The 18620-nt window shown below is 46.5% G+C and overlaps 3 protein-coding genes across 3 annotated transcripts in view; 1 reads left to right on the forward strand and 2 right to left on the reverse strand.

Annotated features, from left to right (window-relative positions):
• Positions 1–18620, reverse strand: part of LOC120848301 (sodium/hydrogen exchanger 10-like) — a 175367-nt gene that overhangs the window by 93165 nt on the left and 63582 nt on the right. Inside the window, exon 7 of the mRNA XM_040504496.1 lies at positions 1550–1631. Within this exon, the coding sequence (XP_040360430.1) occupies positions 1550–1631 (82 nt within the window). The remainder of the gene's footprint in view (positions 1–1549; positions 1632–18620) is intronic.
• LOC8041308 lies at positions 7418–11953 on the forward strand. Its single transcript, XM_042293268.1, has 3 exons — positions 7418–8134; positions 8377–8943; positions 10254–11953. Exons 1-3 carry the CDS (start codon positions 7823–7825, stop codon positions 11163–11165), a joined length of 1791 nt encoding a protein of 596 aa, XP_042149202.1. The 5' UTR covers positions 7418–7822; the 3' UTR covers positions 11166–11953.
• On the reverse strand, positions 11705–17396 carry LOC8041307. The gene is made up of 8 exons (XM_040220282.3): positions 16900–17396; positions 16708–16807; positions 16423–16547; positions 15165–15254; positions 14916–15005; positions 14663–14752; positions 14204–14531; positions 11705–14072 (listed from the first exon to the last, which is right to left on the reverse strand). Exons 1-8 carry the CDS (start codon positions 17129–17131, stop codon positions 13376–13378), a joined length of 1752 nt encoding a protein of 583 aa, XP_040076216.1. The 5' UTR covers positions 17132–17396; the 3' UTR covers positions 11705–13375.

Consider the following 18620-nt stretch of genomic DNA (forward strand, 5'->3'; position numbering starts at 1 on the left):
GGAATGCACTTTGCTGAAACACCATGGAAGCTTTAATGTGTACAGCGTAGTAAACGCGTTAGCATTCTCCGCTGAATCACTCTCAAGACTAAGTATCTTCACGAGGAAGTCATATACTGCCGCGAATTGGCCCTGCGTCTCAGGGACTCATAACCTGGTGGTATTCAAACGGAGCTTCCCAGACCGCGATCAGACGCTATTTAGGAATCTGTTAATACGTCTCAAAATTAGTTTTCTTACTTTTTCTACCGGTGGCCCAGAAACACTACTCTAGGTTTGCGTTTCTGTACTGACGGCATGTCATAGATCGCATCTAAACAAAAATATATGTGCAAACATTTAGTTTCTGTACCTTTTTAAGAGTGAACGAAGTATGAAACGTTCCAAAAAACGGGCTCCTGGCCGGTCCATTTTCAGTGTTCGTGCGCATGACGCGTGATTTTCTTGCATTGGGAAGGGACGAACTTGCGCGTGCTGGGCTGAGAAGATAGCAGGCTGGTCTGAGGACTTTGTAAATATTTGAATGACGTATAGGCTCTACGAAATAGTTATAGCCGACGCAGGCAAATGACTGCCTCAAGGCAGTTCTTGCTTCGATTACTGAAATCCGCCTTTGCCCGCAGGAAGAGGTTGACACGCTTGAAATGTAAATGAAATTAATCACATACGCGTACTTTAGAAACGACGTATAAGTATTAGTGAAAAGACTAAGTGAGCAGGAATGCGAGCTGGTGGCAGGTAATCGTGTCGTTTAACATCTGAGACTGATACAAAAAAAGAAGAAAACAAAACTTTAGTCGATGAGAGACACAGGAGGAAGCGTCTGAAGGCGTTCCCTTCTGTGTCTGTTCCATCGTCCAGAATTTTTTTTCCCTCCCCTGCATCACTGCCTCAGGTGTTTAACGACATGATGTAAAAATGTTAATGGCAAAAATCTAGTCAAGAAAGAAATAACGCAAACAACATGCAAGGCTTGCGTCTGCTGAGCGGGATCGGCTGAAACGTTGGTAGTTTCCTCCTTCTGACCCGGTCACATTAAAATAAAATCGCTCGTGTGGCTATTTCAGTCGCCGGGAAAAATAGCCGCAACCTCCAGCAAACCGCCCCAGGCGTTTACGCCAGGAGTTCGAATAATACAAGAACGCAGAGAGCTTGTATTCATGAACGTAGTTTTGTTATTTTATTGAATTACGAATCACGTGTGTGAAACGAGCATTGGCTTTGTTATTGAGCAATACTATTTCGGTCACTGAACAATCAATGTTGCATTGCAGGTGCTGGCGCAGCGCGCGCGATTCGCGCGATTTGCTCGATCGCCCATCGTTCTCCTGACATCTGATATTAGGTCTTCCCATCTCTACCATACAAGTCTCAAGCCTTGTTCACATGGTGGGATTTATCTTACTATTTCGCAGTTGCGACGTCACTCGCGTGGCGAAATCAGCGCAGTGAAGGCTGCGGTGCACAACGCAGCATTTGCGAAGTCCCTAGAAAATTCGCGTCATGTAATTCAGGGTTCAGATTTACATTGGTGAAATAGTTCGCTTACCAAGCATAGACATGAGCTTGGGGAGTGTCGTGGTGTTCAGCAGTTGAACGAGAAACAGCGTCCCAAGCCGCACAAACCGCTCCTGCAAATAGATGAAGTACGTAAGCAAACCGAAAAAGAAAATAATTCTGACATTTTGTTTACGGACAGTAACTGAGAAAGAGGAGAAGTTGTAAGCTATAAGAGGGGCGAGACTGACTGCGGCTTGCCACGGGGAGCATCTTTTGTAGCCGCGTGGGTCTCTGGAACATCGGCCTAGAACTTTCGGCGCTTAAGAGCATCCATTACTCGATCAGACAAGAAAGTTCTCGAATTTGGGAGAACGCCAAGTAGAAAGAATAAATAAAAGTACATTCCGCTGCCTGGTATCAAACCCATATCTTCCGCACGACAGTCAAGCGCGGTAACCACTCGGACACTTAGGCGCTCACTTGTCGAGGCGTGTGGCAATATAACCAAAAGCAACTTTTTTGATGTGCTTCTTATTGGGTATGTTCAGCCGCTATTAGTAAGCAAACATGATTTGTCAGAAGTAATTGGCCTTTGAAACCTCGTGCTGTCTTAGTCATCTCTATTCTCAATCTGCCTCAGTGCTAAAGCTGATTTTGGTGCCTCATGTTCACACGTATTCGGTACGCCGACGCTGAAAATAACAAAGATTTACTACAAAATTAACTGCAGCAGTTCTTGACGTAAGGATGTAATGAAATTAGGTATTAAATATGAATATCAAACTATGCTTTATGCAGTAAGGCGAGGAAGCAATGCGAAGCACGACAAAAAACATGAATACAACGTATCCGCCAAGTCGGGGAGGAGTGCTGAGCTGCAACTTGAAGCAACCTAATGGCGGCCGCGTCACGTGGATTAAGGTGGCAGAGCCCATGCGACGTAGGGTGAGAAGGTATATATATGACCTCGGCCGACGCCGCGAGCTATTCCAGAGTCACCATCTCAGCCAATCCAGCACCACTTGATTTAGAGGTTTTGGAATCTCAAGATAAACCGGGACAGTTACAAACCCTCAGTGCTGGAGTGAGTCTAATGGCTTGTGGCGTCCGTATGATACATATCGGCTATTTAGTGGGCCATTTATTATGTGTTTGGTGAAGACATGGAGTTTTGCATCTCTCGGCAACTGTGCATGCCCTTGCCATGACATATACCTTCCGTTTTAGAGAGCAGCTCTTAGGCGGCCTTTTCCGGCTTGAGCGGCGTCGCCGTCGCCGTCGCCGTCGCCGTCCGCATAACCGCGCGTTGCATTCTGGGACATTTCTCATAATGACGTCACACGTGATATCACGCGTAGCGTACATCCTTGTACGCTACGCGGCGACGCCATAATTTCGTGTTACCGTGCTGAGGTGAACCAAGAGGTTGCTTCGGATTTGCTTTTCTTTTTAGAGCGGCTTTTGATTTTGCGGGCGAATGGTTTACACTCCTCCGTGATGTGCGGTTGACCCAACGGTTGAGGAAGGAATTGTGGCTTGAGGAATAACAAAGGTAAGACATAAAGTGCGCGAAATGGGTGCCGGTTGTCTCCGTTGAACATCGCAGTGCTGGCGATGAGAAGACTGAGTGACTGCATGCTTTCGAAACGTAAGTTTCCTTACCTGCAGGGGGAAGCCGGCTTCGGCAATAAATACAGTTCGCGGAAAGCTCGTGTTACGTTTTTATTTGCTGCTCCTCTCGTTCCGTGCAATAGACTTAGCGTTCTCGTTAAGCCTTATCGAGCACGATTTGCTCGATTCGTTTCCGCCATAATGAGATGCAGTCGACGGAGGAACTTTCGCACCCCTGCTTAAGGGAGGAAAGTTTCCTCCTTTCTGAAGGAACATAGGTATCAAGAGCGTTCCTCCCTTTAGGGAGGACTATACTGTCCCTTTTTTCTAAGAGTGCACTATTTCAGCATAGGTGCAAGCGAAGCCTAATGCACGAGCGCAGTGGTTCAATGGCCTCCACCGACGTCACATCACATGCCATTCTGGTGGCCTTGCTGCTGAGTATGGATCTCTTGCTGCGTAAACTGTGCACTCTGGGTGTTTCTTTTTTGTGCAGGTAGTAGAATGCATACAGGCATGGGTACAAGGACGTTTAGGCAAGCCATATATAGCGTCAACTCTGTCGAACTTACGTCTTTTTTACTTTTGAGCTTCGCAACGCCGTAGAATCAAGGAGCTGAGTTGGATGACCACATTCACGCTTTTCACGAGATCATCATCAACGCCCGCCTTCGTTGAGGCGCGTACCGAATATATATATAAAAAAAAAACATGACATGTTTTCCCAGATAACTGATTAAATATAATATGGCCTGAGCACTCACGTTGAGATATGCCACAGCGCAATTTTTTTTTCGCAGACATAAGAGGGGCAAAAACATGAACGATATGCGAAGCGGCCTAAAGTAGCTAGGGAAGCAAAATCAGCGCTGTGAGCTAGCCGCTCAATAAAATTTACGCTTGGCGTTTCTTAGAAGCACCGACAACCATTTTGTGCGAACGCGAGAAACATTACGAGACCACGGCCGAGAGCCGCACTGCAGATTCCTTTCAGGGCCAATCCATAGGCGCTTATTTTAGTGTTGCACTGCCATTTGTTTTCAGTTGCCGCACGACGCACGGGCTCGTAGACTGGCATATTGGATGTTTTCGCGGTGCTTCCAAGACGAGGAAACACATCAAGGGGCTTTATTGAGGGCGTGTGGCTCTTCGGTGTCGTCAAGAGACTCGTCAAGCTTGAGGTTGTGTTACGTGTTTACCGCCAGATTGACTGCATAGGTCGTGCATCGGCCGCGGTTACTATGAAATGGAGGGTAAAAGCTCGTCGCGCGGCAGCGAGACACAGCCGGTTGCCATGGCATGACTACGTCTTACATGCGTCGCCTCTCATTGGTCCTAGTTTTCGTGTGCTGCAGCAAACAAAATTCTCACACAGAACATCCCCTTCAAAACGGCAAAACCGATTCCGGCGATATAAAACAAAGGACTTCTGCCGCGAGTCGCCGTCCGTGAAAGCTTGTGAAAACAGCAACAACCAGAAATGGTCCGGCTTGGGGCATTTGGTGCTGGCGTCGCCATCTCGAGGAACCGATTGGGAACAAATCTGGCGAAAACTATCCTGTCAAGTTTATTTGCTCAAATACCAACATACCAAGACATTTAGACTTCTCTGAAGGATATTAAAAGTAAGATATGAGACATCTGTAGTACTACCATTTGTTCTGGCACGTTCATAATTTAAGTACTTTTAGTTTTAAAATTGCCCCAAGTGAACATAAAACAGTGAAAATGGTCATAAATCTGGATTTTAATCAAAATCTCCAGACCTATCAGGGGACAATCCTTGGGTGAAACGACATTAATTACGTATTTATAATAAACCACAAATATTTTCAATACTCTGGCGCACTGTAACAGGCTGGAGCTGAGCTAGTTGGCTCATACTTCAGGTAACGCTAGCTGAACTAGAAAAGAGACCACACATAAAGAAAAAACGTTACTGAAGCAAGAACCAACTGGCTCAGCTCAAGCCTTTTACAGAGTATCTTTCTAGTTCTCTGAGAACTTCTTACAAGCGGTGTCTATGGCGCTTTCTTTAGGCCTATGCTTTTTTTTTTCCGGTGAATTCCTAACACAAAGGTTTGCGTAGCGAAATTTTCTTATTGAATGACGAGCGGCCGAATCCCCTTAAGGCATGGATGGCAAACAATTAAAATTTGAGGAATGTTTACAGGCGCCGCACTATGTTGAATCTTTTCAGCCAAAACACGGCGCCGCTGTATTCTGGTTCTAGACCAAAAAAACAGCCTGCGGTGTGTCTTTTTTTTTGTCCGAAGAGACAAATGTGTTTTGAGCGGCCACAATAACATGGATGTCTGGTGGTGATGATAAGAAGCCACTGTCGTTGACAGCGATATACGGCCAGGGGGACATCATGTGGGTGGACATCATGCCCGAGGCCCGATGAACGGGAATCGTGGCTTGTGTCAGCTGGGCCTCGCTTACACGCTCTACGCGGCACTATGTCATCGGTCGCGTGCACTGTGAGGTCAAACAGCTGCGTTTTTTTGCTCACGCTCTCCTATGGGCTTGTTACGGTGCGAACCACAACCGGTGCGAAACACGGTGTAAGATATACTGGGTGTTTTTAATATTGTCTACAGATTTGTTTAAAAAAAAATCATGAACACCACACTGACACGGTTTGTGCGAGTGGGTTATACGGCCGGGGGGCATCATGTGGGTGGCTAATCTTTGCGATAAGTGGGCTAATTAATTAAAATTCGTTAATTAACTTTTTAATTAGTGGAAATAGACGAATGGTTCCAACTTGAAACTTACTAAACTTTATTCTAAACCACTAAATAAACGCGGTTTAGAACGACTTGAAGCTCGTGGGAAACTCGTGGCGCGCCATATTTATCGATCGAGCAAAGCTGGAAATGTCGGAACGTGATGATAATCTCATCTTCCGCGTTTCTGCCACTGCTAGCTTTGCGCCTGCTGCACGAGTGGTAACTTTGGTGCGCCCCTGAGTTTCCCACGAGCTTCAAGTCAGTCTGAAATAAGTTGATTTAGTGGTTCACGATGACGGCTTTGCAAGTTTTGTAATTTAAACCATGTCTTTTTTCACTAAATTAAAAGAAAGGTAATTAACAAATTTTAATTAATTAGCCGACTTATCGCAAAGATTAGCCACCCAGATGATGTTCCCGTGGCCGTATAACCCTCTTGCACAAACCGCATAAATGTAGCTTTCGTGGCTTTTTTCAAACAAATCTGTACAAAATAAAAAAGTACCATCCTTTAGATAGATGATGGATAGACAGCACGGTGATTCCTGCGACCCGATCGACAAGATATAGCCGTGTTGGCGCGAACCCGAGTAGTTTTAGCTGACAGCGTCTCGGTCGTCCAGACCACGCAGCTAAGAAAAAATAAACAAACTACTAAAAAAAATAGTGCGTCACTCCCCGGCGCACGTTCTCTCCACTCGGAGCGCCTGTTCTGACATTGACGGACGCCGGATCAAACCTTCATGAACACCGGGACAGAGGCCTATCCCCTTCAAGGAGTGTCACCTCGATAGAGGCGCGAAGCTAGGGCCAATGACGAAGAAGTCTCTAAGCAACACGCGTAGCTCAATTACTAAGTTTTACATGTCGTGGCAGCCCCCCCCCCCTCCCCCCCCCCCCCCCCCCAAGAAACAACTTTAAATTTGGCTTGTCGCATGTCGCAGAAGGCTCCTTTGCATGTTGCGAAAGGGGTGTGAATACCCCTTTCGCAACACGACGTTTTCGTCGTGGGATGCGCGTGCCTCCCGGCACGCGCATCCCACGACGAAAACGTCAGGCTTTGCGATGTGCAAAAGCCTCGTGTTTTCACCTCGTGATGTGCGCGTGCCGGGGAGAAATCCCCGGGATTTCTCCCTCGTGTGAATACCCCTGAAGGAGTCTTTAGAGGTGGTTCGCTCATCTTGCGGCCGCAGCCGATGCTGCGGCCAAAAAAGGTTTTTATGTCACGTGACCAGCTCCATGGAGACAAGGAAGTACCTATCGTCCCTGCCTAACGGCGGAAAAATCCGTATAGCTACAAGCGAAAAAAACCTAATTTCGCTAGCAGAAACTGACTGCAGGGACTTTCAACTAGAGTCTAATTGACCGCCCCTTTATACTATAGGAGCGGCAGGTGAAGTTACGGCCAGGGAGGGAAAATTTGATCCGAAATAAAAAAAAAAAAACCCACGTAATAAAAGCGGTGGCAGTATAGGTGACATTCACTTGACGTCACTCGCTAGGTGCGCTGGCATCGACCGCCGCTGTCGCCATCTTCGAGGTCTCTTTTCTCGTCCCTTGCAGGTCGCATTGCGTGTCGCCTCTCGTCTGAACGTTCTGACCGTTTCTTTCGAAGGGTTTTAGTCGAAACTAAGTGTTATTTCTCTACTTCGGTGCTTTTGTAACACTGTGTGCCTATTTTTTGTTCGTTGTTGTCGCTAGCTAACTTGTCTGCTGCGGCAGTCGGTTTTGCGCCGTGCCCACGGTGGTCACTCTTGCGCAAGAACTTTTTTTTTTTCTACTTTGGTTGTTTTGTAGCACGGTGCGATTCTTTTTGCTTTGTTTTTGTGGTCAGCGGACTCGATACGTTTCGGCCGCGTGATTTTGGTTGCTCCATCGGCTCCGTGTCGTGCAACGTTGGTGTCGTGCGTCGTGCCTACGGTGTTCGTCTCTTCAAAAACTTACCGTGCGGCTTCCGTGTGAGCCGTCAATGAGCAATGCGGCTCAGTGACTACGCAGAGCATCTTTCTGGACGTGAGAAAGACCGTTATGTGAGCAAAGTCAAGCGGTGCCACGGCATCGACCCCCTCGACCTACGAGACGGTGAGATGGTGCGCGACACGAGTCTCTATCCGAATGTGGAATTCACCGATATCAAAGACTACCTTGTTCATGAAACAAGCTTCGTGACAAGGGAGGAGCTGAAAGCCTACAAGTCCCTCGAGTCGCACAACTTTTTGACGAGCGGCTGGGTCCAAGAACCCCAGATCAGGGTGCTTCCTGACAACAACGTCGTGGTCGTGGGGAAGGTAAGCAAAAATCTTGGTTATCAGCAGCAAACCACTTATTTCTTACCTTGAGTTGTGTTGTTTTTCGATTGAATCTTAGGACAAATCTCTTGTTTATTGCTGCATTGCTCAAACACCACCACTCAGAGTCTGCAGCTGCCTGGCATTTGCTTGGCTAGGTTGAACCAAGTGGTGACAGATGAAGGGTGCTGCATGGGCGGTTACTTTTTGTCTCTAAACTGAAAACAACACATCTCTTTCAGGTTCGTCACTCGCAGTCGATGAGAGAGGCCTTACTGAGACCTTGGCTGCTCCTCAAGCCCGATGGCCAAGTGCAAGGAGCGCACTGTACCTGCATGGCAGGTCTGGGTGAAGCTTGCTCCCACGTAGGAGCAGTACTGTTTTACCTGGAAGCAGTGGTGAGGAGAACAAGCAGCCTGGCCTGTACAGACCAAGCAAACGCCTGGCTACCACCACGAATGCAGGTACTTGAATGCGTCCCCATTGCGAAGATTGACTTTTCGTCAGCGAAAATGAAGAAAAGAATTCTAGACGGGGAAAGACGGCCCACCGCACAGACGAGTTCCAGTGTACCCCTGGGTGCAAGAGACGAAGAGTGGGCAACATTTCTTGCGGCCTGTCACCAGAGTGGTTGTCGGCCAGCATTGCTGGCATTGGAGGAGGACTATGTCGACGAGTATATACCAGTGGCCACGAAGTTTCCCAGTGCCATACTGACAAGCCTTTGGAGGGACGACATGCCGGCTACGTGGGAGGAGGTCATAGCAGAGTGCCGGGACATGGCGGACAGCCTCACGCTTGATCCCGAGGTAAGTATTTTTTTTTATTCTGCTTGTTACTTTTAGCAAACTTAGTAAAGATGCTGCTACTGTGGCCTGCTCAAGGGGCGTGAACTAGACATCTATCCTAGGCTTTGCACCCAAACAGGCCAAAAAAAATGCGTAGTCTCGTCAGTCTCTTTGTGTTGTCACAACTTTAAAGAAATCAAGAAATTCCATAAATTCAGGTGCATGTGTGGAATTCACCCAATTACAATATCCAACTCAAATGCTGAGATTATGCAGTAGTCCTGTAAAACATTTCTTCTAGTTGTTGGGCCCAGGTCCTAGAACTGCGTCAGGAGCACTGAATGACATGATGGTACAGCTGCAACAGAAAAAGAGTAGCACAATGACCGATGACCGGAGCGGCAAAATGGCGACATGCGGCGCTATCGTTCCCTAGCGCGCCAATAGCGAGAGCGCCAGTCACGTTCAGTGTCTCAACGCGGGGGTGGCCGGCAGAAAATTCAGGAATAAGATAGCATTTGAAATGCGGGCTTTAGGATGGGCGGCTTTCTGTCGGCCACCCTTGTGTTGAGACACGGAACGTGACTGGCGCTCTTGCTATTGGCGCGCTCGGGAACCATAGCACCGCGCGTCACGATTTTGCCACTCCGGTCGTCGCTCACTTGTGCTACTCTTCTTCCGTTGCAGCTCTACGTTCAGTTATTTTCCGTACCATAATGTACTTGCAGCCACAATGTATGCAATTCGGTGCACTGTGGTAAATACTGTGCAAGAAATATTGCCAATGCCGGTTGATAATCATTTTTGGCAAGACAAAGAAACTTCGATAGTGCTTGACAGCATTCCTCATGCATAAAGGAGTAGTATGTTGTTTGATGACAACATGCACCTGGCATTAGGATGACTCGGATGGGAGAAAAAGCAGATGACGGAATGTCATTATTGCATTATGTGAAATGTTACTCATCTCTGGAGAAAAGTGGCTTGAAATGTTAAAGTGACGTTAAACAGCTAAGTTTTGCGAAGCAGGTATTGATGTAAGGTACAGATAGGTTTCAAAATCTCATTAGGAAGAAACCTCTACTTTGGTGTGGCATGGGGTTCGGTTTTCATAATGTGGCCAATGCTAGCCTGAAGTTTCACTTATGGTAGGCCTGAGAAGCAATATAAAAGAGAGCCCACAAGCTTCGTACTAGAAAACAAATTTGCTACATGAAGGTTTAAACAGCAGGAAGTTAACCCACGTTAAAATGGAGTCGCAAGCTGTGAAGGGCAGCAAAGGAAAGTTGATGCCATGCTAACTTGGATTTATGTACCGGAATGCATTTCAGGTGACCGCTGCAATCGAAGTGGAGACGAAAAAGCAGGCCTCGTCGGAGAAGTGGTTCGCATTCCGAGCAGGCCGTGTCACGGCCTCCAACGCCAAGGCGGTGTGTAGAACGCCGATCGACAACCCCTCCCAGTCTCTTGTGAGGAGGATTTGCTACCCTCTTGAGACACAGTTCTGGGCTCCTCAAGTCGCTTGGGGAAGAGAAAAGGAGGGCAAGGCCAGGGACGCCTACATTGCGGACATAGCACCAATCCACCACAACTTCAGGTGTGAAGAGTCTGGACTTCATTTGTCTACCGAGCACCCATTCTTAGGTGCAACTCCAGATGGTCTGGTGAGCTGCACGTGCTGTGGAAAAGGTGTGCTGGAAATTAAGTGCCCTTATCGTGCCAAGTATTCTTGGACTTCAGAAATCCCCAAGCTAAAAAACTCCTGCCTCACCATGGAATGTGGAAAGTTGACATTGAAAACGGACCACAGGTACTACTTTCAAGTTCAAATGCAAATGCTAGTCTGTGGGAGAACCTACTGCGACTTCGTAGTGTGGACTACAAAAGATCTGTTTAGGCAGCGAATCTATAGAGACAGAGAGTTCTGCAGCGAGATGGTTGCCAGCTGTGCGGACTTCTTTCTATGTGCACTTCTGCCAGAGATAAGCTTCAGGTACTGGAGTAAAAAAATCCAAGAAGATGACACACTCGCAGACAGCACATCAAGCTCGGACAGCGAAGAGGACGACAATGGGACTGGTCAAAGTTATTGCTTCTGCAAAGGACCAGAATCTGGCGAAATGGTCAAGTGTGACAATGGGTCATGCAAGTACCAATGGTTTCACTTTGCATGTGTGAACTTGAAAAGAGCCCCCAAGGCACGAAAGTGGTTTTGTGGCGACTGCAAAACAAAGAAGAGGTAGAAATCTGAAAAACAGGCAACAGTGAGCGCCCTAACTTTTTTTTTTTACCTAAGTATGGAATGTATTTTGAGCGATGAAGTGCGTGCGATTCGTTTTAATAAAGTTTGCACGTCTGGTAAATCTTGTGGCTTACATCTTTAGAATTAACAAAAGTCAAATGTCCTTATAAGAATTTGATTTCTGGGATTTATTTCTAAATGTGACTGTGTGAACATGTTAACAGAAAATAATTCATAGATTTTCAGGTACAATAATAATACTTTTTACCGAAGGTAAGGTACTCTGGGAGGCTCGCAAGGCAAGGCAGATAGGCTTCGGCCTATAGGCATGAGCGTCTGCCAGCCAGCCACCCAGAGCAAGTGAATGAAAATAAAAGCAAAGAATAAAACAAGAGGGAAGGGGTAACACCGCCTAAACAAAGTTCCAGTGTCCAGGTGGCAACCCCCCATCCCACTAGTTGATGTAGTTGTAAACAGCTCTGTTCCATACACTGCACAAGTCACACATAAAGTGAAAAAAAGACAACCAAGGTTGGTCATGTTATAAATTTGGTTTCATTCTTATCTTTATTTGGTAGTTGCATGAAAGCACTTATTATAACATGCTGGAAGACCTAATAGAAATGCAGTATATGCATCCACTCATAGTTTTCCTGTTTAAAAGACAGCAGAAAATGACACACATTCCAAGACGGACTATAAACAGCATAACCAACGTAGGAGAAAGCAAAAGGGAGTTATCAACCTGTTTTTTCTTATGCATACCACAAATACCAAAACAACATTGGTAAAACTTGTAGTGCTAGGACTGTATACATTAAGAAAACAAGGAAGATGAGTACATTGATCATTACATTTTGTTCTGTGGATGAGACATTTTTCCTAAACCTTTCTTCTTTACAAAACTAAAACACGGAAGGGGGTATACAAGTTATGAGAACAAAGAAATGTTACAGCTATGTGTCTAAATGTTGCCGCTGCATTTTACAACCCTATCGTGCTAAAGGCCGACGTACAGCTCATGCTCACCACTTTTTCAGAAACCCTCCTTTCCTATATCTATAGCTTGCGGCAAGTAGCACAATAAAATGGTTTGTTTCCTTCTGATGCACATGGGTACGTGAATTCTTACTGCACCAGAGGTAGACATAAGTCGAACTAAAGCTGAATACTGTAAAACCCTTTATGTCCGTGGCCCCTATTTTTCGCAAATCGGTCTCAGGGGACATAATTGCGGCCACTAAATTTCGTGAATTCCAGATGCCAGCATTGAAGCTTTTAGGAATCGAAATTTTCACGTACCCTTAAATGTCGCGAATTTTTATTTTGTGGAAAAAAAGGGCTTGCGAACAAAGGGGTTCTGACACGCCAAAAATAAAATATGAGATGACAATACTGCTAGGACCCACTGTATGTTCCTATAATCCTGCTAAATTGGTTTTAAAAATGGCGCGATAGTTTTGTGGATAAATCGATTTATATGCGGCTCCCTCGGAGGGGAGGATTTGGGCAGAGTGCAAGGCTGGTGACATAGCCAGCCTCCCGCGCGGTGTCCCCTTGCACGCACTCACAAACTTGGCTCTCTTGGCGTCTCGAACTTCAGCTTCCTCGTTTACCTTCCGCGTTTCAAGCATACGGTCCATGACGATCACGTCTATGGCACCGCTCGCCTTGTCAAAGTGTACGACATTGATCGCAGCAGCGATGAGAGTGATTGCTATCAAGAGATGTTGGAAGCTGTTCTTTTTGACTGCGACCCGCTGGCGACCAGCTCCAGCGACGGCGAGTTACGGACAAATTCGCTGTGGTCACGGTCGTCTAGGAATATTTCACAGGCGCATGCAGGGTGGAAGGTCAACAGACCGGGGGCGAGAGCAAGAATAGTGTTCGGGTTGCCAAGTTGCATGAGCAGTTTTGATCGTACCACGGCGAAGAGAGCCTGGAGGATCATGGGGGCGCCTAGAATGAGACAGCGTTCATGACAACATGGTTTATGGACACCATGGTGTGACTAACTTGGACAGTGTTGCCTGGTCGCCAGATGCAAATTATAAAATTCGTAAATTAAGTATTACAATTACCAGAGCTTTAAAAATCGCATAACTTGGTGTATATACTAAGTAGCCTATGAGCATTCCATTTCAATAATAATCTATCAGTTTAATTTTCGTGTCATAGCCCCTTTAAGGGTTTTACAGCAACTGAAAACATCTAGCCAAATGGCACAACGGAAGGGGACATGTTTGTTAATGCAGCACATACTGCCACAATCTTATCTAGACCAGTGGCATTGCCACTGCGCACAACAAGCAGTTCAACTGGTATGGTGCTTTTCAAGATCCTATACTTGCGCCGCACCAAACCAATCACGCGCTCGACATGTATACGTACATTCGCAAGGTTTCGCGTGGCCTCTATTGCACAAGGTGCCAGCTGCGCTTTGCCCCTTGTAAATGCGGGAATCTCAAGTCGTGCACAGTGCACACTCACTGCATCGGATATAGTGAATCCTCTGTCGGCCAGGACAGAATCTCCTGGCAAAAGGTTGTCAAGCACCCCACACTGCTCTGTGAGGTGCTTGTCGCTCGTCCTTCCCCCCCAACCCTTTGAAATGAAAGTAATTTTCCCTTGTGGTGCAATCCCAATGAGATACTTGACTGTGTTGTGGTGTTTATAGCTCGACCATGTGAGTGCTCTTGCATGAAGAGACGATGGGCGATGTATAAACACCTCAAAACAGTCAAGGATCACGGCCACCCGAGTCCCAAACGTTCGCCGGAACGCCATAGGCATACTCTTTCTCAGGACATCTCGCCCGGGCCACTTGACAGCCTTTGGTAGCTTGAGGTAGGCCGCATCCAACCACTTGTCTACAATCCGCGTGATTGTGGACTGTGACACTTGAAACCTGTAGATATGTATTAAAAGTGTGGTGTTAAAAGGTGTTCAGCCCTAAACAAAATGCAAAACCAACTACCAAGTTGCTTGGTAAATTATCTAAGATTGAAGATTGCAAAAAGCACTGCTGCTAATTAATACCTGTACGCTAAATCCTGCAGCGGGAGGTTCAGGCGCAGGCGAACCAAGAACACGATCATCTCTTGAAATTTGCTCAGAGAATTCCGTTCACTGTGTCGCACGCTGCCTTGCAGCAACTGGAAGAGCCCAAGCAGGAGTGCGAAGCTTGGCAGCCCAGTGTAAAATGGCACCATGCCTTTGTCCTTTTGGAAAGAAGTCTCATCCAGACGATGCACACTCAGCTGCTCCCTTGTAGCACCTAGGTCTGACATGAGGTGTCGAGACTCTGCTTCCAAGAGCTCTATGGAAGCCATGGTCAGGTCTGTAGTCTGGCCAAAATCCTGCACGTCTGAAAGTTTAGGGCATGGTTTCAGCATGAGTAAAAGATGAGAAATACAGCTTCACTTTTGTTATCAGTGAGACGAGAAATTAACACTCGTAGCCCTCCTTCTCAAGAAAGGGCTCCGAAATGTCGCATACCAGCAGCTGTGGCAGACCACTGAGAGGTCCCCTCCATGCTTCTAGCTTCCATGGGACACGCACCACTGGAAACTTGACTGTCCAAGAAACCTGTTAAGATTAGCAATTTCAAAGAATAAATATAGACAACTGTTATCTACAGCCATTCAATTTGCCACACGCTGAGTCTAGTCAATAGCCAGTGCTACAAGCACATGCTTTTAAAGCAGCTGCTGACGCAACCAGAGGTCAGTATTTTCGAAATGTCGCATACCAGTAGCCGTGGCAGAACACTGAGAGGTCCCCACCATGCTTCCAGCTTCCACGGGACACGCACCACTGGAAACTTGACTGTCCGTGAAATCTGTAAAGATTAGCAATTTCAAAGAATATAGACAACTGTTATCTACAGCCATTCAATTTGCCACACGCTGAGTCTAGTCAACAGCCAGTGCTACAAGCACATGCTTTTAAAGCAGCTGCTGACGCAACCAGAGGTCAGTATTTTCGAAATGTTGCATACCAGTAGCTGTGGCAGAACACTGAGAGGTCCCCTCTATGCTTCCAGCTTCCACGGGACACGCACCACTGGAAACTTGACTGTCCGTGAAATCTGTAAAGATTAGCAATTTCAAAGAATATAGACAACTGTTATCTACAGCCATTCAATTTGCCACACGCTGAGTCTAGTCAACAGCTGGTGCTACAAGCACATGCTTTTAAAGCAGCTGCTGACGCAACCGGAGGTCGGTATTTTAGGTTGCTCACCCTCACCCTCACCGTCACTCACACACTCATACCCTCACGCACTTGTGGCCCTCACACTCATGAGTTTTTGGGGTTCAGGAACTCTCCCTCACCTCACCTGTCAAGATGAAAGTGAGTGAGGGCCCTCATGACTGAGGCTTGCCCAGGTATGGCAGCTCCTAGCCCAACTCAGCGAAAGGTTTGCACCAATTCTGGAGGACGACATTCTCATCGCAGCCCGCATACTTGACCCGCAGCAGAAGCTGCGAGTCTTCCAGCCGACATTTGCGCAAGGCCCGTGTAAAGGCATATCCAAGCAGAATACTGCCAAAATCGTGAGGCGATGCGATATGGCTCCGCTTTCGTCCGTCTTTTTTTTGGCCAGGGCGGAAAGTTTCCTCTGTCAAAGGTTGCAAGTGCCCTTCATGGGGTGTTGAACATGCTCATCACATGAGTCCGAACAGTCGCTCACAAGCTCTGTTGGCTGTCGGTCAACCGCTCAGGCCCTCCACTGCTTTTCAGGTCCCAAAAATGGGAAAGGGAGAGGCTGTGTTCAAAATCGTACCAAAATAGATCCGAGCTACTCCAGCAGGTCGTGTCACGTGATGACACAGAGCGACGCTGCACACGGGTAGATTTTCGGACGCAAAGGTAGAAAACCCCTACCCTGGAGTAAAATTGAGTAAATTCTGGAACACAGCTAAGGATATGAGGTCCCGGCAGAACGGATGGATAGCATTGGCAGGTGGCGTATGACATTGAGTCTGATGTGCACCGAGGTCACCAAAAAGCAAAAGAAACAAGGAGGAAAATTGTGATGTTGGCTCGGTGGTGCTTAAACAGAGATTGAACTGACGCAGACGCTTCCGATTACCACGGTTTTTGACGGAGTCATGTCGCCTCACAAGACAAGAGGCTTCAAGTCGCATGATTGGTCACCTCTCGATTTGATGCACCTGGGTCACACCATGCAAACATGGCCAGATATTAGGACCTTTGGGAACAATTTCAGGGTAGCCAGGTCAACTACATACCCATGCTGCAATCCCCTCTGGTAATGTGGTCTTCATCTGGAAGTGCTGGCTTGTCCTGAGCATCTGCTTCACATCCTTCAGTTGGTGCTCTCCCATTCTTGGCTCTGGATTGCACTCTGCTGTGCCTATGACAGAGAATTCCTTCTGTAATGTATGCCTCACTTTTTTCTTTTTTTTTTTTCTTTCTTTTATGTGCTGCATGCATTACTTTTTTGGTGCCCGAGATATAAGGCATCAATTTTTGAAGTATAAATGATAAAAACAGCTATCCCAACTTAAACCTACCTAGCAGTCAGAGCTGCTTCATCAGCTGGCTTGCCGTACCCAAGTTTGAGACTCGGGGCCCAGTCGGGGTCGGTGTCACTCATGACATAAGCAGGGCGCCCTTAAAGTATGAATGAAACGGTAATTAACATGAACAAAACAAAGCTCTCTTCAGAAAACAAAAGGTATTTTACGAAAGTAGTTCTTGGTTACCTGAAATGAAGTGATCCCCGCAGACCCTGTAGTGAGTAGCAGACTCGTTGATGTCCGCTCGCCGGATTCGCCGGAACCACTCGGCCCTTCTCTTGGATGTAAAGGCTACCATCTTCTCACACTGGTTTGTCACCACTTTAGGAATTAGGAAAAAGCTCACTTTCGAACATTTTTCGTCGGCAGGCTTTTTCCGCGTGCGGTTAGAGCACCCTACCACGACACAGTTCACCATTGTTCCACCGGGTACTACGGTGCTTAGAGGTCGCAAAAAAATAAACGGGCAGCCACCAGTGCTTCTTTTTTTTCTTCTTCTCTGTCTAATGAACTGCCGTCAAAGAAATGCCTTCAACAATATGAAATTACCGCCGAGGAAAGCCAACCAAGCCGCGCGCCCAAACTACCGTACCACAGCCGCAGAAACAAAAACTCGCAAAACGCGACCTCGAAGATGGCGGCGCGACAGTGGCGCTCCCTGGCAAAATCGAATATGCACATTCAGTGAATACCACCTATATTTATCTACTCCGCCAGCGCCGGCGGCTCGCGCCTTCTGCTGTGGTCGAGAGTTAAGAGTGCCGGCACTTAACGTCGCGGCATGAAAGTCCCGGGTTCAAGTCGCGCCAGCAACATTTTTTTTTCTTGTATTTGACCGCCCCCCAACTAAGAATGCAGACAAGGCCCTATGAGCTCTACAAAATCATTGGTGGGTAGTTCTGACTCACCAGTTCGTTGTTCATGGCCTCAGAAGAGCGCATACATGTCTCCAGCTTTCTTTACCAACTTCCGCCACGCCTCCTGCATCTGCCCTGCACTCCACGGAAATTTGACGATATCTTCCCATGCCCGTCTCTTCGTTCGGCAGGTAACTGTGCTGCTGAATTTCTCTAGAATTTGTTGTTTCCGTTTTCCAACTGCTTTAAATTATTATATTTGTTGATCCAATGTCATTTGAGGTGTTTGGGTTAGAGAGATGGTTTGCGATGGTTTGCACCTGTTTCATTTATGCATTCTTATGTGATCGTCTGCTGTTCTAACTAAAATTCAACATGTAATAGTTAATATTACACAACGATTGCCACAGCAAAATGTAAAGAGTAAAAATATCCATTTCATCACATTCCATGCAAGTAAACGTATGATCTATCATCCCGAAGAATAAGCCAGTTCCAGTGCACAGAGATATTTTCCTGAATTCCCGTCCAATCGAAATTGTGGAGCACTTTAAATGTCTCGGTGTCCTGTTTTCCGCAAATATGTCCTGGGATGGTCATATAAACTATTTAGTAGGCAAAATAGATCAGATAACTGGAATAATAGGTCATGTTAGATACTTTCTTCACACAAGAATCAAGTTACTTCTGTATAGTTCACTCTTTTATTCCCATTTGAATTACTGTCAACTAGTGTGGGGGACAACCACACTTTCAAACTTACAACTCGTTTATTTGGTACAAAACAAAAATGTCTTCGACATATTTACAACGCGCCCTCCAGAGCGTCATGTGCAAACTTTTTTTATCGTTCCCACGTGATCCCATCATACAACCTAAATAAATATCGATTGAGTGTGCGGTATAAGTTGGAAACACAGAGGAATATAAATAATATACGTAATCTGGCATTACTACAAATAAGAAAATTGAACTATACTACAAGACATGGAGAGAAATGGGAAGTAGCTACATCTTGTTTAAACTACAGAAAAGAAGGCCTGTGCTATA

This window comes from Ixodes scapularis, unplaced genomic scaffold (assembly GCF_016920785.2).
Source record: "Ixodes scapularis isolate PalLabHiFi unplaced genomic scaffold, ASM1692078v2 PGA_scaffold4__175_contigs__length_147842914, whole genome shotgun sequence".
NCBI classification, from domain to species: Eukaryota; Metazoa; Arthropoda; class Arachnida; order Ixodida; family Ixodidae; genus Ixodes; species Ixodes scapularis.

Bases quoted from the DNA above. Each gene is read 5' to 3' on its own strand.
- LOC8041308 (XM_042293268.1), top strand. From the start codon at position 7,823: ATGCGGCTCAGTGACTACGCAGAGCATCTTTCTGGACGTGAGAAAGAC. The intron at 8,135-8,376 runs GTAAGCAAAAAT...CATCTCTTTCAG, and splicing joins ACGTCGTGGTCGTGGGGAAG to GTTCGTCACTCGCAGTCGAT. The intron at 8,944-10,253 runs GTAAGTATTTTT...AATGCATTTCAG, and splicing joins GCCTCACGCTTGATCCCGAG to GTGACCGCTGCAATCGAAGT.
- LOC8041307 (XM_040220282.3), bottom strand. From the start codon at position 17,131: ATGGTGAACTGTGTCGTGGTAGGGTGCTCTAACCGCACGCGGAAAAAG. The intron at 16,548-16,707 runs GTAGGTTTAAGT...TCTCTGTCATAG, and splicing joins GAAGCAGCTCTGACTGCTAG to GCACAGCAGAGTGCAATCCA. The intron at 14,532-14,662 runs GTATGCGACATT...CTAAACTTTCAG, and splicing joins GTGGTCTGCCACAGCTGCTG to ACGTGCAGGATTTTGGCCAG.